General features: G+C 40.0%; 1 protein-coding gene across 6 annotated transcripts in view; it reads right to left on the minus strand.

Moving 5' to 3' along the window:
• Positions 1–22,116: 22,116 nt before the first annotated feature.
• The window catches only part of CTPS2 (CTP synthase 2), a 110,603-nt gene continuing 108,282 nt past the window's right edge, over positions 22,117–24,437 (minus strand). For all 6 annotated transcript variants that reach the window (XM_044937579.2, XM_044937580.2, XM_044937578.2 and 3 more), the window contains one exon: positions 22,117–23,682. In XM_044937579.2, coding sequence (XP_044793514.1) covers positions 23,676–23,682 — 7 coding nt within the window. In that variant the 3' untranslated portion in view covers positions 22,117–23,675. The remainder of the gene's footprint in view (positions 23,683–24,437) is intronic.

The raw sequence follows: 24,437 nt of genomic DNA on the forward strand, positions 1-24,437 counted from the left end.
TAAATTGTTGGGATATCAAGGGTAGATACAGAGAAGGTGATGGCACCCCACTCCAGTACTCTTGCCTGGAAAATCCCATGGACAGAGGAGCCTGGTGGGCTGCAGTCCAGGGGGTCGCTAAGAGTCGGACGCGACTGAGTGACTTCACTTTCACTTTTCACTTTCATGCATTGGAGAAGGAAATGGCAACCCATTCCAGTGTTCTTGCCTGGAGAATCTCAGGGATGGGGGAGCCTGGTGGGCTGCCGTCTATGGGGTCGTACAGAGTCAGACACAACTGAAGTGACTTAGCAGCAGCAGCAAGGATAGATAAAAATTGAATTCCAAGAAGGCTCTTGGGAAATTAAAAACAAGAAAGGAAAGAAAAAACTCTTCAGGATGAAAACAAGGATTAATCACGGGCATGGAGAACAATATGACTCATGAATTTCAGATACAGGCAGAAAATGAATATTTAACAATTATACAGAAGTTAAACTAGAATTAGGCAGTTGCTAGAAAAGATGCTGAAAACAGAACCCCTAGTCAGCTAAAGCCTTGCCTATTAGAATCAAGAACATTTTTCAAGTAATTAACAACTGCACAATTTCAGGCTCCTTTTGAAACAGGAGGGAAGCAGGGCAGGGCACAAGCCTTAAAGAATGACATAGCCATTGAGGCTATGACATAACTGGTTAGAACCAACTAGGTCCAAGACAGTGGAAGATTCAACTTCCAGTGAACCCTGGACCTCGACATTCACTCATTTTAACACATCAGCATGCCAAATGACACACCCACAGGTGCCATGACTGCTCCAAGGCCTACCATAAAAGGGCAAAAAGTGGGTGGTGGCCTAATTCCTTGAAATTTCTGCCCCTTCTCCAAAATAGCTGGAATACTCCCATTTATTAGCCTATGAAATTATCCAGCTCTTAAAACTATCCCATATTTGGGGGCCTCTCACCTTCTGAGATGGTCCACACTCTGTCCGTAGAGTGTGTTTCTCCCAGGGCTGCTCTCACCTCTTGAGGCGGGCCACATTCTGTCTATGGAATGTGTGTCTTTCTAAATAAATCTACTTATCTACTTCTTACCTATCACATTGCCTCTCGCTGAATTCCTTCTATACTGAAATATAAAGAACCTGAGCTTCATTAAGTCCTGAGACCAGGTGTGTGATTTCAATTAAAATACAGTGGGAAAAAAAAAAAGACAGTGGATTCAAGCCCCACCCAAGTTGTGCGGTTCACTTTCACAGTCATAAATCAGAGAACATTACAAAAACCATTTAAGCCAGTCATCTGTTCTAGGAAGGTGTAAGTTGAAGGACTCAAAAGGAAATTTTAAAGGCATTTTGGAGGAATATAGTTATATTTTAGAAGGTCAAGATATGACTTAAACAAAGACAAATGTGAGGGAATGATGATCATTTGATAGAAATATTATTTCAGTATGAAAAGTCCAACTTACAAAGAATAGCCCCCTAAAGTTAACTAGCAGGACACTGGTTGTTCCGTAAGAATAAATAAGCTAAAATAGAGATCTACTACTTTCTATTGGCATGTCACTTTGCAATCTCCTGCCAAATCTGGCTGCGATTTTGTTTCACACGTTAAAAAAAAAAAAAAAAAAAAAACTAAAAACAAACAAGCAAAAAATGATCCTCCCAAACCTTTGGTAATTTCTCCAAAACAGTGTTCTCATCGACTGCACATTAGGACTTATTGGGAGTCTTAAAAAAGACCCAGGCCCACGGCCAATCCTAGGCCAACTGAGTAAGAACTTGTTGAGGGCTGGACTGACGCACTAGCAGTTTCTGTATCGTCCCAGGTGATTATAATGTGTAGCCTGATCCACTGCCACAAATGAGCCCTACTCCACCTATGCGACTAGAATCAACTCACATCTTGCTTGAACTACAGTATACTGAAAAGTAACCCTATCATCCCTTCCCTCAAACACACCATATTTAGATTTCCCCCTCGCATTCTCATGTCTGCTTCATTTTAGATAAAGGTATCAAAAAAGGTATTTTCCCCAAATACTTCCCTTTCACAGTTTTGCAGTGTCTGGTTTGGGTACTGTCTTCAGTAAACAAAAATGGATTTGGGAGTCCCCTGGCAGTCCAGTGGTTAAGGTGCTTCCCAGGTGACACAGTGGTAAAATATCCACCTGCCAATGCAGAGACAGGGGTTCAATCCCTGATCAAGAAGATCCCCTGGAGGAGGACATGGCAACCCAGTCCAGTATTATTGCCTGGGAAACCCCACGGACAGAGGAACCTGGCAGGCTACAGTCCATGGGGCTGCAAAAGAGTAGGACACAATTTAGCAACTAAGTACACACAGACACACCAGTGGTTAAGACTCCATGCTTCCACTGCAGAGCTGTGGCCAAAAAAGGGGGGATTTGTGTTTGGCAAGAGTAAAGAGAGGTTGAAACAAAACAAAGTAGCTATAAAGGAGCTATAAAGGACTCTTGACCCAGACTGGAGACAGAGGGAACAAAACAACACTCTCTTCTTCCCCTTCACTTACCTTCTATGTCTATCTCCAAAGATCCTCTGCCTCACGTAAGGATACAAGCCTGTTGGTGTTTCCAGAACTATTTCTATAGGAAAACCCAAATAATAAATATAGGCTGCATCTGTCAACTTACTCTGCTAAATGAAAATCTCACCGAAACAAAAAAAAAAAAAAAAAAAAAAAAAACAATTCTCACGTTGATAACCACTTTTAGATTATTCCCACTCACTGGGAGTCCTGGTATTTGAAAATAGTCTCTTTCCTCTCTAAGCATCATGGTAGTGGTTCCAGAGGCAGTGGAAGATGTTAGATGTACATGTACCTTCTTTACAGACTGTTGAATAAATCTGGATGAACTTCTAAACCTGATTCACCCAGAAACTATGAAGATAATTTGATTCAAACCCCAGACCTGATCCCCTATGTCTTTGCTACATGATGAAATCAAAAGCTGAAAAGAGACAATGGTATATAACATATTTGAAAGTTACCTGTGTCGGCTAAGTTATATTAAACTAATTAATCTAATTTTATTGTTTTTAATAATTTGTATTGATGTACAGTTGATTTATAATGTTGCTTTAGTTTCAGGTATACAGCAAAGTGAATCAATTATAACATACATATATCCACTTTTTTTTAGATTATTTTCCCATATAGGTCTTTACAGAGTATTGAGTAGAATTCCCTGTGCTATACAGTAGGTCCTTGTTGGTTATCTATTTTATATTCATATATAGTAGTGTGTATATGTCAATCCGAATCTCCCAATTTATCTCTCCCAGTCTGATTAACTTTAATACTTTTCCTTCTCTTCAACCTAATCATAAATCAAAGGTTTCTCAGAGCAAGAAAAATTTCCATATTCAACATGACAACTTGAAATGTTGGAAATGCTTAGACTATTAAGTGATTAACTAAATGAGCACTATTTGCTTATTAAATTGCATAATGTAAAATGAATATTACTTTCAAATATTCAAATAAAAGACATAAAATACTGAACATAACTGCTGTCAAGTTTTGATTATACTCGTCGCAAAGGTAACCTGAATAAATGGAAAGTTAGAACATGTTTCTGGAAGGGAAGACAAGTGTCAATTCCTCTAAAAATAATATACAAATGCCATTCCAATCAGCATGAAAATAAGGATTTTTAAAAAGGTGAAATAATTTTAAAGCTTATATAGAAGAATAAATGTAAGAAAATAAAACCAAGGAGAAACTAAAGGAAATTTTGAGGAGAGTAATTTATCTTTCCACATATTAAAACTTACTGTAAAATCTGCTGTATAGTATCTGCATAGGAAGAGACAAATTCATGGTAGAACAAAGTGCAGAATTCAGAAACAAATTCAAGTAAATGCAGAAACTTAATTTACAACAAGGGTAGTATTGCCATTTATTTTTAAATGAGTTGTATTAGGTTAAATGGTTTTCCATCTGAAAATAAACATCATAGCTCTACCTCAGTATTATTCAGCCATTAAAAAGAATACATTTGAATCAGTTCTAATGAGGTGGATGAAACTGGAGCCTATTATACAGAGTGAAATAAGCCAGAAAGAAAAACACCAATACAGTATACTAACACATATATATGGAATTTAGAAAGATGGTAACAATAACCCTGTGTACGAGACAGCAAAAGAGACACTGATGTATAGAACAGTCTTATGGACTCTGTGGGAGAGGGAGAGGGTGGGAAGATTTGGGAGAATGGCATTGAAACATGTAAAATATCATGTATGAAATGAGTTGCCAGTCCAGGTTCGATGCAGGATACAGGATGCTTGGGGCTGGTGCACTGGGATGACCCAGAGGGATGGAATGGGGAGGGAGGAGGGAGGAGGGTTCAGGGTGGGGAACACATGTATACCTGTGGCGGATTCATTTTGATATTTGGCAAAACTAATACAGTTATGTAAAGTTTAAAAATAAAATAAAATTTAAAAAAAAAATAAAAATAAAAAAATAAAACAGAAACTGGCAACAGGCCAAATCCAGTAGCTTGCCTGTTTTTGTAAATAAAGTTTAATGGGAAGACAAAAAAAATAAAAATAAAATAAAAATAAAAAATAAATAAATAAATAAATAAAATTCCAAAGATTATAGTTTTAAGAGTGAAAATAAAACACTAAAAATATTAGAAGGAAACGTAAAACAGTACATGGATAACTTTAGAAAGTGAATGTCCTCCCTAACAAATAAAAGCTACCATTACATCTTTAATCATTACATCTGTAATACCTGGATTACAGCAATAAAGTCTTAACTACTCTGCCTGCATTCACTCACATTCCTCTATAATACATTCCCCAAGTAGGATAATCTTTGGGAAACAAAATCTGTACAGCTGAACATGGTTGGACCTCCTGTAGCTATGTCCTCCTTTTTCATCCTTACGTTTGTTTATTTGTGTTTTTCTCTTTTTTTTGTTTCCTTGAGTCAATTTTTGGTCTTTGTTGAGTTTTTTAAATTGTCTTTGTTTTCTATTTCATTTATTTTTGTTATTGCTTTCTGTATCTTTTTTTAAAAAAGGCTTTATTGTTATCTTTGGATATGATACATACTTATTAGTCTTTCTTCTTTTCCAATGTAAATATCTAAGAGTATAAATTTCCCCTACAATATAACTTAACTTGAAAGTTTGGGTATGCAGTTTTGTCATTATTATAAAGTTATATTTCCATCTTGGTTTCTTTTCTTACTCATGATCATTTAGATTTGTGTTAATTTCCAAACATATGGCATTTTCAAGATGATTCTTACTGAAATGTCACATAAGTACCAAAAAGTACACACCTCAATGAACTTCCACAAAATGAATTTACCCACGTACTCATTCTCAGAACAAGATAAAGAATGTTATTAGTTCCAGAAGCACCCAGTATGTCCACTTCAAGTCATCAGCTTCCCCAAAGGTAACTAATTATCCTTACTTCTATCACCATCAATCAGTTAGTTCTGTCCATTTTGAGATTTTATATTAAGAAAATATAGAACGTTCTCTTTTGTACTGACTTTCATTCTTCCCATAGTTGTGAGATGTGTCCATTTTGTTGCATGTATATACAACTCTTGATGGACATTTGGGCTATTTTTTCAGTGTTTGACTGATTGATAATGCTATTACTAACATTTTGTAGGAATTTCTGTTGGAAATTGAGTTATGTGTTATAGCTATGCCTAGATGTAGAGTAGAGACTACCAATTTTCCAGTAGGGTGGTACTGAGATACATGACCACCAGTAGAGGACAAGTTTTGGGTACTACCACCTCATTGCCAACATTTAGCATGACCCATTTTCCTAGTGCTAGGATTTGGGGAGCACAAAGTGGCTTCTCATTGTGTCTTAAATTTGCGTTTCCCTGAAGAACTGAGCCAAGCACCTTTTGATATGCTTATTTGGTATCTCAGAAATCCTTTTTTATGAAGTACCTATTCAAGTCTTCTGCCCATATTTAAAAATTGAGATGTCTGTATTTCTCTCACTGATGTGAAAGAATTTTTAATAAACTGATATCAGTCTTTTATTCAATATTTGTGTTGAAAATTTTTTCTTACATGTCTTCCTTTTTCACTCTATTAATGTTATGTTCTCATGATTAAAGGTGTTTTGTTTAGATATGGAGCAACAAAACTAATAAACTGGCAATGGGGGTAAATATTAGAACAACAACTTTGGAATATAATATGGTATTACCTTGTAAAGTTGAAGATAATCCCTGTCACCCAGTTTTTTTTCCTCCCAGGTATCTGTCCCAGAGAATCTCCAGCACAAATGCACACAGAAATTGGATAGCAATACTACAAAAAGGTAAAAATGACAAATGTCCATTGACAGTAAAATCAACAATTTCTAGCATATACACACAATGGAACAATATATGGCATCACAAATTCAATAATACACATCAACTTGGATGAATCACAAAATTATAATGTCAAGTATAAAATCAATTCTCAGAAGTCTATATGCAAACTATGCAAATACAGTTGAAACTATATCAATGCCAAAATCATACTAAGTTTGACAATACACTGTTTAGGAATATGTATATATTCAGAAATAATGAAATTATAATCACAAAGAAATGATAATAAAGTTTAAAATAATGGTTATCCTACCTGGGAAGGAATTCAATTGGGAAGGTACCCTCAGTGTCCTGAAGTTTTGGTAGTGTTCTAGTTCTGAAGCAGGATGCAGGTACACAAAGGAGTTTCATTTATTATGACTTTTATATAATATAAATGTACCCTATATGTCTATTTTATAATCAAAGGCTTTTTAATATTAAAGTGAAAGTCACTCAGTTGTGTCTGACTCTTTGCGACCCCATGGACTATACAGTCCATGGAATTCTCCAGGCCACAATACTGGAGTGGGTAGCCTTTCCCTTCTCCAGGGGATCTTCCCAACCCAGGGATCGAACCCAGGTCTCCCGCATTGCAGGAGGATTCTTTACCAGCTGAGCCATAAGGGAGGCCCAAGAATACTGGAGTGGGTAGCCTATCCCTTCTCCAGCAGATCTTACTGACCCAGGAATCGAACTGGGGTCTCCTGCACTACAGGTGGATTCTTTACCAACTGAGCTATCAGGGAAGCCCTTTCAATATTAGGTACCCATTAAAGTGATATTTTTGGAGGAGTTTGAAATATCATGGAAATTACAAAGATCAACATATATGCTTCTGTATGCATAGCATACCTCTGGCAGGGTATATAAGAAAGCAGTAACAATAGTTCTTTTAGATAGGTTATCTGGAAAGGCTCCATCAGCCCCACTTTTCATCCTTCTCCATCCTGCTTTGTATCTCAGACTCTTTAAATACTGTTGCTACTGTCTCCTTTGCTCTAGAATTTCCAGGTGAGTTCAACCAGTTGGAGGCATCAGGGAAAAGAGTGAGACTTAAGTATTTATTCCTTCAGCTCCTTCCCTGTCCATTGGCTAGGACTGTCTATGTGTCCCTCTAAGAAAGGCACCTGTTGCCTTGCCCTTTGTATTAGTCAGGGTTCTCCAGAGAAACAACAAATACGATGTATGTGTATGTGATAAAGAGAGACACAGGTTTGTTATACTGAATTGGCTCACATGATCATGGGGCTGAGAGGTCCCAAGATGTGCAGGGTGAGTTAAGCTGGAGAGCCAGGAGAGCTAATGAGTAGCTGCAGTCTCAGTCTGAAGGCCTGAGAACAAGGAGAGCCAATGACGTTAAGTTCCAGTCCCAAAGCCAATAGGCTCAAGTCCCAGGGGTAGCTGATGCGTTAGGCCAAGTCCAAGGCCAGAAAAGACTGTTGTCCCAGCTCAGCAGTCAGACAGGAGGAGCTCCCTCTTGTTTAGTCACTCAGTCTTGTCCAACTTTTTGAGACCCCATGGACTGCAGCCCGCCAGGCTCCTCTATCCACGGGATTTCCCAGGCAAGAATACTGGAATGGATTGCCATTTCCTCCTCCAGGGGATCCTCCTGACCCAGGGATGGAACTCATATCTCTTGCATTGGGAGGCGGGTTCTTTACCACTGAGCCACCTAAGAATTGGCAGTTCCCTCTTACTCAGCCCTTTTATTCTATTCAGGTCTTCAATAGAGTGGATGGTACCCACCCACATTAGAGAGGCCAAATGTCTGGCTATTCCATGGCCTAATCATTCTTTCCTACAGCTGTAGTTGCTTCACTGTACCTTGTTTTCCTTGACCAGTGCTATTATAAATAGTCCCTTAAGTAACCATTTCTCAATTTATCCTATTTGAGTATATCATCTGTCTTCTTCTTGATGCCCAACTGACACTCATATTTTTAAATATTAGTATTCAAAAGCAGAGACATTACTTTGCCAACAAAGGTCCGTCTAGTCAAGGCTATGGTTTTTCCTGTGGTCATGTATGGATGTGAGAGTTGGACTGTGAAGAAGGCTGAGCGCCGAAGAATTGATGGTTTTGAACTGTGGTGTTGGAGAAGACTCTTGAGAGTCCCTTGGACTGCAAGGAGATCCAACCAGTCCATTCTGAAGGAGATCAGCCCTGGCATTTCTTTGGAAGGAATGATGCTAAAGCTGAAACTCCAGTACTTTGGCCACCTTATGCGAAGAGCTGACTCATTGGAAAAGACTCTGATGCTGGGAGGGATTGGGGGCAGGAGGAGAAGGGGATGACAGAGGATGAGATGGCTGGATGGCATCACTGACTCGAAGGACGTGAGTCTCAGTGAACTCCGGGAGTTGGTGATGGACAGGGAGGCCTGGCGTGCTGCAATTCATAGGGTTTCAAAGAGTCAGACACGACTGAACGACTGATCTGATCTGATCTGATTGTTGTTCAGTCGCTAAGTCGTGTCTGACTCCTTGTGACCCCATGGACTGCAGCATGCCAGGCTTCCCTGTCCTGCACTACCTCCCGGAATTTGCTCAAACTCATGTCCATTGAGTCAGTGATGCCATCCAACCATCTCATCCTGTGTCACCCACTTCTCCTTCTGCCCTCAACCCTTCCCACCATCAGGGTCTTTTCCAATGAGTCAGCCCTTCATATCAGGTGGCCAAAGTATTAGAGCTTCAACATCAGCCTTTCCAATGAATATCTAGGGTTGATTTCCTTTAGGATTGACTGGTTTCATCTCCTTATAGTCCAAGGATCTCTCGAGTCTTCTCCAGCACTACAATTCGAAAGCATCAATTCTTTGGCACTCAGCCTTCTCTATGGTCCAACTCTTACATCTGTACATGGCTACTGGAAAAACCATAGCTTTGAGTATATGGACCTTGTCAGTAAATGATGTCTCTGCTTTTTAATATGCTCTCTAGGTTTGTCATAGCTTTCCATCCAAAGAGCAAGCATCTTTTAATTTCATAGCTCCAGTCACCATCCACAGTGATTTTGGAGCCCAAGATAATAAAGTCTGTCACTGTTTCCATTGTTTCCCCATCTATTTGCCATGAAGTGATGGGACCAGATGCCATGATCTTAGTTGTTTGAATGCTGAGTCTCAAGCCAGCCTTTTCACTCTCTGCTTTCACCCTCATCAAGAGATTCTTTAGTTCCTCTTCACTTTCTGCCATTAGACTGGTATCACCTGCATATTTGAGGTTGTTGATATTTCCTCTTGGCCCCTTACTAAAAGGCCATTACTAAAGTAATGATACTCTTACCTTTAAATATTAGTAAATGTGGTTTAAATTTCTAACATATAGTAGATTCTGCAAGCTTATTGGTAAAGGGTTTTTTAAACACATTGAGATCATAGGCCAGCTGAGTGGTTCAGAAGGCCTTAGATGCCCAGTTTCTCTCTCTCCCTGGCCTTACAGTGTGAATTTCCAAGTGCAGCCAAGGACCAGAGGAAACCTCAAATGCTAACACCCAGACAGCACTGACTGTCCATGGTATCTGACCCAGGATCTTTGAACTACGGTCTGGCCTCATCTCCTCTAGGACACAGCTGGCCACTAACAAGCAATCCAACATGACATTTAAAATTCAAAATGTGAAACATAGAATAATGAAGCCATCTGGTCGATATTGTTGTCCAACAATTATAAGTAATGTGAGCTATAAATACAACAAGCAAAAGGAAGCAAACAAGAGACCATTAATCAATACAAACAATTTGCACGAGATATGATGACTCAAGTGTATTTATACAAACAGAAAATCCTTTTTCAGGAGAATCTTTACAAATGGTGCACTAAAGCAGGTCTAGATGGAAAAATACGACTTGCTAATGTCCTTCAGTCATGAGACTTCTCTAAAGTAATAAAAAGCTGCATGGGAATTTCACACAGGGAACCCTGATGTTGACATTTAATAACTCACAGTTATATATGAAAGGTAACAGGACCAGTCTTGGTTCAGAATCCAGAATAACTTAACAAGAGTTACATCATAAGGACAGCTTAGTGACCAGGACTCTAAGAAACTAGTAACACTTGTCATCAGCCCCACTCATAAAACCTGTAGGAGCTTGAGTGAGAAAATAAACAATCACAATAGTTTGCCTCTGGATCTATATCTCCAAAAGTCTCATCTCTCTGACTATCCCATAGTCAGCTCAAATTCAGCATATCTAAAACTGAACAAATGCTCCTCCCTTCCCAACCTGGACTTTCTGTTATACCCTAGGCTTCTGACATGAGCAACTGAACATATGATGCATTCTGCAGAGAGAGAAAACACATTTAAACTACATGGTTGATTTCTCAAAAGAAAGGAGTGTTTAAGAATGCGTTGCTGCTGCTGCTGCGTCGCTTCAGTCGTGTCCAACTCTGTGCGACCCCATAGACAGCAGCCAACCAGGCTTCCCCTCCCTGGGATTCTCCAGGCAAGAACACTGGAGTGGGTTGCCATTTCCTTCTTCAATGCATGAAAGTGAAAAGTGAAAGTGAAGTCGCTCAGTCGTGTCCGACTCTAGCGACCCCATGAACTGCAGCCTACCAGGCTCCTCCGTCCATGGGATTTTCTAGGCAAAAGTACTGGAGTGGGGTGCCATTATTTGTCCTCAATTCTTCCTTCCTTCCCTTCCTTTACCCGGGTTTACTGTGGGCCAAGAATAAATCCCAACCCTTACTGATTTAGCCAATGGAATTAAAGGTTTTAGTTGTGCTTGCAGGGTTTGTGTTGGTCTCTTTGGCACTTCTACCATTGGCCATGAGAACAGGCCTTGAGTAGCCACTAGGGATATATCGAACAGATCAGAAACCAACCTGCAGCCAGAGCCAAGTGCTGCAAAGCCATAACCACTTGCGGACCCATGGGTAAGAAATAAGTGCTTGCCTGCTTTGGTAAGCCACTAGATTGGAAGCAGGGTGCTTAGTTGTTATGTAGCATTATCACAGCAGAAACCTGACTACAGGTTTCCTCCCTGGGAAGACAAAATAACAAGTGTATATAGCACAGTCTATCCTTGGTAGTTTATTGTTTGTACACACACACACACTCCTTTATTCCTGTGCATATTTTTTAATATTACCACCTACTACAGCTAATCCGCATACAACCAAAAAAGAACTGACCCCCTTCCCCAATAGGAAGCAACTCAAAATCAGTCACCCCATCCAGCTCCCAAGTTAATATATCTCTTGGTGATACCCATGACTCAAGCAGAATGAGATGTAACATCTCATGGTCTTGCAATGTGTGGCCTGAATGATATCCATTATATGATGTGAACAGAGAGGGGCCAACAATGTTCATTAAAAAGGAAAAAAGAAAAGCAACATGTCAAGCATGGAATGACCCTCCCTGGAACATCTTTAGTAAAGTGTCTACTTGTCAATTTGCCTCCCTGGCAGTGGAGAGAAGTCGTTGATCAATTCAGTTTGTGTTCACTGAATTTCCTTCACCCAGTGTCTTCCAAGGCCCCACCTGAGTGAGGTGGTGGGAGCTTCCCCTACCACGCATGGCACCATCGTAGCAGCCTGCTTCCTAAGGGAGCATGACTGACAGACCCTGGGTGCACTAGATCGCCAACTACGGTGTGTGCTTTCTTCATGACACCATATACCAAAATTTAGTGCTCTCTTGAAGCACCTTGAGAAAGGCAGAAAAGTAGCCCACCCTGGGAAACATCTAGACATTTTACAGGTGTAGGTATACATTCCCAGGAAAAAATGAACCATAGTCTGATCAGCAGTTTTGCTGCCCTTTATTATAGAAAAGAGGGAGGGCTCAGCCATTCACTACAACTCAATCAGCTTCACATTCTAGGATCTGTTCCTTGCAAAAATCCCTCCTCGAGGTACAAATTTATGACTTAGTTTTCTCCTGGCTGCAAGCAAACAGAAACCAATGCTGGCAATAAGCACAGAGTGAGGGAGTGGGCTGTGGGAGAATCCATCGGAAGAACACACACTCCAAAACAAGCTGAACAACCAAGCTGTGAAAGGCAGAAACCAGGGTCTCAGTGACCAGAGTGCATGGACCGTTCACCCAGGCCTGTGAGATGGGCAAGGTTACAGGGAATGCCCAAAGTAAACGTGTCTCCTGGAGCTCAAGGAACAGCCACTTTGGGGGCTGATGAAAAGGTTCTAAAATAGAATGTGATGATGGTTGCACAAAATTGTGAATGTACTGAAAATCTGTGAATGCTTTTTAAGTGGGTAAATTGTATGGTATGTGAATTGTATCTCAATAAAGCTAGTATAAATATAAATTTTTTTATTCAGGAAATCAAAGAGAAACAAAGATTAAGAAAAGGCAATTCAGAAAGGTGGAGATCAGAATGGCTAATATTACCAGCAATCAGAGAAATATTAAAACAAGAAGATACCATTTTGCACCCATCAGAAAAAAATTAGAAACATGAGTAAGACTTAGCAGGTGGTGTGGGGGATCTGGCCCATTCCTGATCTGCTGATAGAAATGTAGACAGGCAACCTGGCTGGTTGTGACTCAGTTAGGTGTTCCTACTTCCTGTGCATGTGTGTTTAGTCGTGCTGACTCTTTGCGACCCCATGGACTGTAGCCCACCAGGCTCCTCTGTCCATGGGATTTCCCAGGCAAGAATACTGGAGCAGGTTGCCATTTCCTCCTAGGGTTCCCAGGGTTTGAACCTGCATATCCTGCACTGGCAGGCAGATTCTTTACCACTGACCCACTAGGGAAGCCCCATTTTCTCTGTTGTATGGTCAGCCACAGAGTTTGGCATACCATAGAGAACCACTGCTGAGCACTGGAAATGTGACTAGTCTGCATTGAGGTGTGCTGTCAAGATCAATAGACCCAGACCATATACTAAATTTAAAACAAATGCCCAATAAACATTAAATCTCACTTCTAAATTAAGACATCATTTACGCAGCCACTTGAAGAAATATTTTAGTTCATAGTCATGGTTTTCCTTTATTAACTGTCATTTTTAAACAACTTTGATTGGGCCATCAGCGTTAGGGGCACCTTTCCTGCTACAGGTTTCCTAGGTTGCCTTCATTCTGTTTCAGATTAGAAAAGAATTATACTAATATGCAATTATTTATTATCAAGCCAGAAACAGGCAGGAATCATGAGAGCCATGGAAAGGGGTTTGAGTGTAATTTACAAATTTAATAAATTCCCAACTGCAGAGCATGACTGCATTTCCAACTGTTCATCATTCAACAGCTAAAAGCCCCATTATTATTATTATTATAAAACCCTTCATGAAACATGTCATAATCCCATAAATCTACCCAATTCTACCCTAGGTTGGAGGAAATCACCCTTGAGCATGTTCACATGTGTGTACAGCTTCTCTCAGTAGAGAAAGTCTCACATACATGTCATCACCTCCCAGGTAAGATGCCATGACATGATTCTCTCTCCATTAAAGAACTCTTGAAAGATTCAGATGTTACTCATGTGTGAATCTCTTCTGATCTGCCCTAACATCAGAATGAATTATCTGAACATAGGGCTCAAAGTTTACTGTCTAGCACCCTACTGGCAAAGTTGACTCAAAAATGTTTGATGAATTGAATTATCCATGTGTCTCAACCTTTCTTTTTTAAGAATTCCATTTTCTTCAGTCCTGATTAGAAGGGCCAAATTTGCTGACCAACAGTAGCTTCCCCCTGAAGCTTTGACAGGTGGTCTGGTTATTTTCTAAACTATACCCAAATCAAGGCCAAAATGTAGAAGTACGACAATGACAATCAGTAGATTTTGCTGTAAATATTTGTTTTCCTTTGAATGCAGAAAATCCTCATTACTTGCAAATGTTATTAAGGGGAATGTAAAAGAACCTGCCAAGTAAATTTCCCCTATGATGGTCCTGGGTACAGAGTGGGAAACCCTAGAAAAGTAAAACCAACTAACCTGTGTCTTTCCTCTCTTTTAAAAATACTGTTCAGTATCTGCAGAGTTCTAAGAGTGAAGCAAGCACTTTCTCAAAAAACAGAGGCGCAGGTAGGGCTCAGGTACCTGGGGGCCACCAGAAGAAACCAGTCAGATGACAGACTGCCACACCCAACAGCAAGTCTCACAAGTGGCTATACTATACTAGTTTCACCTCAAACACAAAAATATGCATAAGCAAATAGGAGATGCTTTATGATTTTAATATTATACTTATGCTCTCTGAATTACACCCAGGGGTTCCACCATGAGAAAGTGGTGGATGTACACATCCCCTTTATGCACAGTCTAGAGCTGTGCTGTCCAACACCACAGCAACTCCCTCATGCAGCTATTGAGCACTCAAAATGTGGCTCATCTGAATTAAGATGTGTTTGTAAATATAAAATCCACACCAAACTTTAAAGACTTAATATAACAAAAAGAACATGAAATATCTCATTAAAAGATATCGACATGATGTTCAAATTATATTTTACATATATAGTAGCAAAATATATTACTAAAATTAATTTCACCTGTTTCTTTTCACTTTGTAATATGGCTACTACAAATTTTCAAATACTACATATAGCTCACATTTTTTTTGGATAGCACTGGCTAATATTTGCTTAATGTATTTATGTGCTCCTATGTTGAGTGCATATATATTTACAATTGTTATATCCTTGCTTTGATTTATCCCTTTATTATTATGAAATGTCTTTGTCTCCTATTATAGTCTTTGTTTTAAAGTTTATTTTGTCTGATATGAGTTCTGCTATTCCAGCTTTCTTTTCCTTTCCATTTGTATGGGATAGCTTTTTGCATCCCCTCACTTTCAGTCTACATGTGTCTTTAGATCTGAAGTGAGTTTACTGTAGGCAGCATATGTATGGGTTTTGTATTTGTATCCATTCAGCCAGTCTACGTCTTTTGATTGGAACATTTAGTCCATTGATATTTAAACTATTGATAGGTATCATTATTTTCTGGTTGTTTATGTAGTTCTTTTTCCTTTCTTGTTTTGTGCTCTTTGTAATTTGAGGACAATCTTTAGTTTCATGTTTTGATTTCTTTCTATTTTTGTCTGTGGATGTGTATCATAGGTTTTTGATTTGTGGTTACCATAAGATTTACATATAACAACATATGTATATATACACATATATATACATACACATATATAAGTTGATAATCTCTTAAGTGTAAACACATTCTAACAACTCCACATTTTTACTCCCCCCAGCCACCTTTACAGAGAAGGCAATGGCACCCCACTCCAGTACTCTTGCCTGGAAAATCCCATGGATGGAGGAGCCTGGTAGGCTGCAGTCCATGGGGTCGCTAAGAGTCAGACATGACTGAGCGACTTCAGTTTCACCTTTCACTTTCATGCATTGGAGACAGAAATGGCAACCCACTCCTGTGTTCTTGCCTGGAGAACCCCAGGGACGGGGGAGCCTGGTGGGCTGTCATCTGTGGGGTCACATAGAGTCGGACATGACTGAAGTGACTTAGCAGCAGTAGCAGCAGCCACCTTTAAAGTTTTGTCATCATATTTTATATCTTTTTGTTTTGTATATCCCTTAACTACTTATTGTGGATATAGATGATTTCACTACTTTTATCTATTAACCTTCCTACTATAAGTGGTTGGTTAACTACCTTTAAAGCATGTTTGCCTCTACCAATGAATTTTTCCTTTCATGGTTTTCAGATTTCTACTGTGGTCTTTGCTGCTTAGAGAAGTCCCTTTAAAATATCTTGTAAGGCTGGTTCAGTGGTGCTGAAGTCTTTTAGCTTTTGCTTGACTGTGAAACTCTCTCTCTCCTTCAAATCTGAATGAAAGCCTTGACAGGTAGAGTACTCTTGATTGTAGGATTTTTCCTTGTATCACTTTGAATATATTGTTCCACTCCCTTCTGGCCTGCAGAGTTTCTGCTGAAAAGTCAGCTAAAGTTCTTATGGGAGTTCCCTTATACATAACTGGTTGCTTTTCACTTACCACTTTTAAGATTCTCCATCTTTAATTTTTGTCATTTTAGTATCATGTGTCTTTTGGTGTGGCTCTCTTGGTTTCCTCTTGTTTGGGACTCTCTGTGATTCTTGAGCCTGGGTATCTGTTTCCTTTCCCAGGTTAGGGAAGCTTTCAGTCTTGCCAGTATTTCTAATACAAAGATACATCTACTCAACTCCTACTCATGCATCAGGATTTGGTTCAAGCACCCAGCTAGATCACAGGTTTTTCCATATTCTCAGCCGCATCAATTCAGGGTTGGGCACACAGCACGTGCACAATATCTGTGACAAACTGAACTAAAAATTGACCTTTCCCTTGTACATTTTTTTGTACTCATTTTTTTCACTAGAGAAATATAACCACATCTGAAATAAGAATGCTGTTTAAATATTATAGTAAAATAAGAATTTTTGCATGATATGCCTCTGAAAGAACCCAGAACCATTTGATAATATGGTCTCCAGGGAAGGGAATAAGAATTCTTTTATAATCTTTTTAAGAGAATATCTTCATTATGTAGAAAAAGGGTTTTTTAAATTTAGGTTTCACTGGAGACTTGTAAATAATTTTTCTTGCCTTGTATCTTTTAGATCAGTAGTCAACAAACTTTTTCTGTTAAGTGCCAGATAGTAAATATTGTAGGCTTGTGGGTCTCTGCGGCAACCAGTCAACTCTACTTTAGTAGCTTGAAAACAACCATAGATAATATATAAAGGAAGGTGAATGACTTATGTGTAAATAAAACATTAATTTAAAAAATAGGTGGAATTTAGCCAGTTTACCACCCCCCCACCACAAACCTGCTTTAGATAGTGTCTCCTTTGAACAATACAGAATGTGTAATCATATTCTTTACTTTTTCATTCTTAAATAGGTTAAAACAAATCTCCCTCCAACTCAAGAATTATGCTAGGAATGTTGGAACAAAAAGATAAAGATAATGGGGAAGAGAAGAAAAACATCTAGTTTATTATATAAAGTCAGAGAGTTGTGATACTTACCCAGGAAAGTAAAAGTGTTTCAAAAGCCACAAATAACTCTCTCCTATCAGAAATCTTCCAGGTAAGAATCAATGGTGGCAACAAAGAAGTCATATTCTGGGTTAAAAATTACTTCTGAGTCTCCATACTTCTCAAGTTGGACACTAAAATAATATATACTTGTGCAAATAAATTTAGAAATTGCTATTCCAGAAATGCAGATAATCTAAATTAACTACATATTGACTGCTTATCATTAAAGTCTCTACAGAAGTGACCACTATAACAAGTAGTTTCATCATCCTGGCCTGTGGTACATGATGAGGATTCTCTAATTCAGAGGATCTCCCTGAAAGGGTGATTCAGTGTGGAAAAGTTTAATTTACTGGGACATTGGCCCCAAACCCCAGGTTCTAGGCTTTTATCTAACTCTTCAGAATACTCCCAGCATATTATCTGTAATCCCAGTCTCTCCCAGAAAAAAATTAAAGCAATATTCTATTTTCAAAACAATTTCTTGTTCAAGAAAAAGCAGGGAAGTTCAAAACTTAGCATTAAGGCTATAAATGAACTATATAACCAAACAGTGCCAACTAGATTCCCCAGCTTTACACTGGTATTCTCAGAGTAAGCAGGTAATACCAAAGAAGTTTTAGGGATAGAAAGTGGGCCCCATAGATTTTGCCACTATCTTTTAGACATATTCATGGGCATAAACCTAAAAGACCAAAAGCTGCATAGCAAAAAGCAGCTCAAAAAGTTCAATTTGTATTTCCATCAGTGTCTGTATGTCCCACATGGAAAGCCTATGTAGAAATAGGGTAGGATGTCTACTAGACCAGTGAAAAACCTTGATGTTTAACAAAATTCAAATTAAGATGGAAATTCAGTTGCTTTGTTCAAGGGCAGTATGAGTCACAATCAAATGAGCTGTTTTTCAAAATGGCTCACCTATTATTACTAATAGATGAAGCAGAGATACATGTAAAATAGCAGCTCATCATTACATTTGGCTTACTAATAAACCCATACTCAAATGTAAACACAAATGAAATAATGGTATCACTCAAGAAAAGCCTACCTCAGAACTGAGAGGCTGGTTACTTGCCCAGAGCTAACTTTCTGGCTAGTACTATGTTACTCAGATTAATTATGAGTATAGATCCTACTTCCTTACCACTGACCCTAAGAGTACAAGCTTGATTCTATTTTGCAGATTCAAAGAATCCTACATCTTCCCATCCACAAGTGAAAGAGTTAGAAGGGAGACTCTCAGAAGGGTTTGGCAGCCTAGGGAGAAAGTGATCCAGACACAATGCTGCTATATGATCTTGAGCTCTTTCTTGCTCCATTCAAGAAATTCAACCAAACCCCCAAAACACTAACACAGAACCCACAGGCAACATTTCACTAACTCTGGATTTCTGGGGCTGTCTCTGTGTATCTCCCCTCATCCTGTATGGCATCTTCAGGGTGCAGAACTTCAACTCTATGGGGAGACTGTGATGAGTGTCAATGTCTGGCACTGACCTTAACAGAGCACAGATGTGCACATAACTGGTACTTTTTACTACAACAAAACAGAAAGTCCAAGTAAGAAATACAGCAACAAACGTGACAATTAGGAATGGAGCTGGAGAACTTATGGAGAAAACAAAGAAGCTGAGTCCCTTCAGCTTCAGTTCAATCCAAATTTCAATAAAGGAAAAGTGTGGGCTGATACCAAGCAGCTGATGACACCAGTGAAACACTATTACCACTCACCCAACTGCCTGCCAGTCTGAGAAACCACACCCCCACTGGATCGTGCAGCTCTCTACCCACTATTTTGCACTGTGAGACCATGAGCACAAATTTGTGTAAAACAGGTAACTGCTTTGCTCAAAAGGCCTTTCTTGGCTCACTGGTTTGTCGGAGGATCCCATTTTACACTCTCCCATAAGTGTCTTTGTCCTTATTCTTTAACGTTCATAGCTCCCTGAACATATCACAATTATACTTAAATGCTTATTTTCCTATAGATTTGTGTAAAGCCTGCCTTCCCCAAAGAAAAGGTCAGGTACAAGAGGGTAGGTTGCTTCTGCAGGGGAAGAAAAATCATTTTGCCTCTACCCTTCTAGGTTCTTGACTGAGAACTTTCTGTAATAACAGATTAACAGGAGAAAAACAAATTCTGTTGTTGAACCGAAGACTGTGTGCATATGTCTCCTGAGGCCAAACAAACTGAAACTTTGGAGTTTGGAGCAGAGAAAGGTTTATTGATTGAGAGGCCACCAGCAGAGAAGATGGGAGATGTAGGCTAATCTCAGATCCATCTTACTGGCTGGCCAGGGTGTAAGATCTTCAAAGGCAAAAGGGGGTAAAAGCATGCATGATCAGCTCATGCACAGTTCTCTGATTGGTGTGTGAAGCAGCAACAGGGTAATGTTTTGGGAGTCAACATCATCAACCTGGTTTCAATCGATCTGGGGTGTTCAACAATCCATCTGCTTCTGCTCAATAATTAGTCACCATCCATCACTAGGGTGAGGGTCTTAGTTTTTCCTGACACAGGGATCGAATCCAGGTCTCCTGCATTGCAGGCGGATTCTTTACCATCTGAGCCACAAGGGAAGCCCTCAGTTCCTGCAGAACAATTCAAAGATAAGCATCAGATTGTCATGTATCCCTGGAAGAGGAACTAGGGCTCTGTATTATCACTGAACTATTGCTGCCCAATATTTGTTTTGGGGGGCTCCAAAATCACTCCAGATGGTGACTGCAGCTATGAAATTAAAAGACGTTTGCTCCTTGAAAGAAAAGCTATGACCAATCTAGACAGCATATTAAAAGCAGAGACATTACTTGGCCAACAAAGGTCCGTCTAGTCAAGGCTATGGTTTTTCCAGTAGTCATGTATGGATGTGAGAGTTGGACTATAAAGAAAGCTGATTGCTGAAGAATTGATGCTTTTGAACTGTGGTGTTGGAGAAGACTCTTGAGAGTCCCTTGGACTGCAAGGATATCCAACCAGTCCATCCTAGAGGAAATCAGTCCTGAGTGTTCATTGGAAGGACTGATGTTGAAGCTGAAACTCCAATAGTTTGGCCACCTGTTGCAAAGAACTGACTCACTGGAAAAGACCCTGATGCTGGGAAAGATTGAAGGCAGGAGGAGAAGGGGATGATAAAGGATGAGATGGCTGGACAGCATCACTGACTCGGTGGACATGAGTTTGAGTAAGCTCCGGGAGTTGGTGATGGACAGGGAAGCCTTGTGTGCCGCAGTCCATGGGGTCACAAAGAGTCGGACACAACTGAGCGACTGAACTGAACTGACTGTTGCCCAACTGCCTGTCCTTTGTTTCTGCATCCTCTCACTTTCCTAATTAGTAACTGACCGAGTCTACTCTTTGGAACTCAGGGAAAGCACAGGACACTGAAGCCTTTTTCTACAACAAGAAACAGGACATGGAAAGTCTTTGGTATCCAGGAGGGCCCTGCTTCATTTCAGTTTAATAGCATATATACCTGCTGTTGGAGAAGGCAACGGCACCCCACTCCAGTACTTTTGCCTGGAGAATCTCATGGACGGAGGAGCCTGGTAGGCTGCAGTCCATGGGGTCGCTCAAAGTCGGATATGACTGAGCGTCTTCACTTTCACTTTCATGCACTGGAGAAGGAAATGGCAACCCACTCCAGTGTTCTTCCCTGGAGAATCCCAGGGACGGGGGAGCCTGGTGGGCTGCCGTCTATGGGGTCGCACAGAGTCGGACACGACTGAAGTGACTTAGCAGTAGCAGCAGTATACCTGCTGTAGACATGGAAGAGACCCAGGAAAACTGAGTAACTTCTAAACAGCCCAAGCCATCACCTTTGCTAGCATCTCCAGCTAAAGAGAAAAGATGTTGTGGTGGAGGCCACTTAAGGGAGGTGACCAGGCAAAGCCCAGGAATCCAGGGTAAGGTTGTTATGCAGATTGAAGTCACTGCCTTCTTCACTGACAAGAGGTTCCGGAGATTTAGAGTCATGGAGGTTTCCCCTATAAATGTAAATGTCTCTTAAAAAGGGCAACTTCTATTCAATTTCCAAAGCTTTTCCTTGTCTGCTGTTTCTTTAAAACCAGCCTAAATAATCCTTTTGCCAAAGAGACATACGTGGGGGGCAGATTCTGCTTCCCCTCACTTCCCCCAGCGCCTACACCAGGTGTTACTCATCCTGGGGACTCAAGATATATTTGCCAAATGAGTGAGTTATAATACCTTCCTACGTGTTCACGGCCACAGCTGCTCCACTATCCTAAGCAGGCATGCTACCACCTTTCTGCGCTTTGCTGGATTCCAAGTTCAATGGCTGTCTCCAAAAGAGAAAATCTCCTGTAGCAACAACAAAGAGGCTGGTTTGTTGTTTTTAAGTGCCCTTCCTTCCGGTCCTATTTACATGCATCATTAGCCCAAAGCATAAGCACTGTATTATAAGTTATTTTAGAAGTCATAATCATTACAATTGTAACCTCCCACTGAAGCCAGACTACCCCTTGAGCTGTTCAAGAATCCCCTCGGTGCTTACGCTTACGTACCTCTCTCTAGGAGGCCTATTCCAGCTTTTAACCTTCCATGTGGGCTTTTCGTTTGGAGCCTCTTGTGATCTTCAAGCTGTAATTTTCACAAGTGGCACCCTAAAGCTCTTTAATATTTTTGTTTACCAGAAGTATTCATTTCATTTCTGCATGTTTGGTAGATGAATCTTCTGTAGCAGTTCACAAAATAAAGTTTTACAGCATTAAGAGAAAAAAGTTAAAGGCCAAAGACAACCACAAAAAAAATCAAGTGAGCAGTTAAAATATTTATATTAGTTTCAGAAGGCTCAAATGTAAGCAACAACTAAGTCATCGCAAGCACATTCAACAGGGAAATCAGGAAGCATACTGGATAAGAATGTTGTACAGCTGACCGGAGACTGGGGCAGGTGAGGGAGATGCAGGGCTAGATCCTATCTTTATTTTAAACTATGGTATTTTGCTCTTTGTGAATTTTTTAAAATGAGTTTTGGTTTTTAAAAATTCTTACATTAAAATACTACTGATGCTTCCTCCAAAAGTCAAATAGAATTACCATATGTAATTCCACTCTTAGGTATAACTGTTTACCAAAAGAGCTTTAAAAAAAAAAAAACACAACAGATATTCAGTTATTTACAGAACTTCCATGGTGGTCCAGTGGTTAGGACTCTGTGCGCTCGCTGCCGAGGACCTGGGTTGGATCCCTAGTCAGGGAACTATGATTCCACAAACCTCACGGTGTGGCAAAAACAACAAATGCAATTATTTACACATGACTGTTCACAGAAGCACTATCACAAAAGACATAAGGTAGAAACAACCCAAATGCCCATCAATGGATGAATGGATAAACAAATTGTAGTCTAATCCATACCAGGAAATTCTATTCAGCCTTAAAAAGGAAAGAACTGACATAGGCTACATTGTGGATGAACTTTAAAAACATCAAGCTCAGTGAAAGAGGCCAGACACAAAAGGCCACATATTGTATGATTCCACTAATATGAAATATCCAGAACAGGCAAATCCACAGAAATAGAAAGGAGTTGCGGAGGGCTGGGAGGGAGGAATGGACAGTGACTGCTAATGGGTGTGGGGATTTATTTTGGAGGAATGGAAATGTTTTGGAATCAGATAAAGGTGGTGGTTACACAACACTGTGAATGTACCTAATGCTATTGCATTGTTCACTTTGAAATGGTTAATTTTATGTTATGTGAATTTCAGCTCAATAAATATGTGTGTGTGTATGTGTGTATGTGTGTGTGTGTGTGTTACTGATTTTGACTCCTGAATTTTTTTATGCTCCCTTAAATTCAATGCCTGAGGCCAGGGCCTTACTTACCAACCCTAGTCTTGGACCTGTTTCATTTCACTTTTTAGTAGAAATAAACAGTGAGAAATTGAAATAAGCTTGGGCCACATGTAAATCTGTGGCTGAATTCCAGGTAACAGAAAGACTCATTTTTGACTCAAAACTAGTCATTGTCTGTGCCCTGCCAGCCTTCGCATATAGCCTGGAGAAGCCTCAGTTACCTAGATCCTTGCTTACCATCTGGACGTCACCATATGTCAGACAAAACACCATAACACTTTCTGTCCATTGAGATGGTTGGGAAATGTTTAATCAGCTGAAGAAATTTGCAAGAACCAAAGGTTGCCTCTGGAGGAAGAAGAAAACCACCCTTTTGATTCTGGTTTATTGGAGTACATATTATTAGATTCCCCTTGAGGCTGGACATCCCATGTTTGGTGGAGAACAGAGTGATTCTACAAGTGTGGTGATTTCATCAGATAGTTCCTTCATCTTGGCTTCAGTTACTTCAGAGCCTTAAAAAAAAAAGAAAAAGAATATAAATATTAGCCACATCAGAAGCTGAATAATGTAAGTCTTTAAAGTACCTCCAACTAATCTTTGCATCATTTTGGTTTGCTTCTGAAAGGCTTCATGTTTGAGGCAAACCTAAACAAACCTGGATGTGCCTTCCCTGGCTAACAGCAATGCTCTGCCCCTAAGTGAAATAAGAAGAGAAATCATACTGGAGCGACTGACTCTGTACAAATTTTCCAAAAGCTGCTGTCCCTACTAAAGAGCTGTGATGCTGGAAAAGACTCTTGAGAGTCCCTTGGACTTCAAGGAGATCAAACCAGTCCATCCTAAAGGAAATCAGTCCTGAATATTCATTAAAATGACTGATGCTGAAGCTGAAACTCTAATACTTTGGCAACCTGATGAGAAGAACTGACTGACTGGAAAAGACCCTGATGCTGCAACCTGATGCGAAGAACTGACTGACTGGAAAAGACCCTGATGCTGGGAAAGATCGAAGGCAGGAGGAGAAGGGGACGACAGAGGATGAGATGGTTGGACGGCATCACCGACTCAATGGACATGAGTTTGAGCAAGTGCCGGGAGTTGGTGATGGACAGGGAGGCCTGGCATGCTGCAGTCCATGGGGTCACTAAGAGTTGGACATGACTGAGTGACTGAACTGAACTGAACTACTAAAGACCAGGAACAATTTAAGACCTGTCCTACCCCTAGGGATGTCCAAGCAGCATCGGCCTGTGAGTGTGAATGGAAT

The sequence above is a fragment of the Bubalus bubalis genome, chromosome X, assembly GCF_019923935.1.
Source record: "Bubalus bubalis isolate 160015118507 breed Murrah chromosome X, NDDB_SH_1, whole genome shotgun sequence".
Lineage (NCBI taxonomy): Eukaryota > Metazoa > Chordata > Mammalia > Artiodactyla > Bovidae > Bubalus > Bubalus bubalis.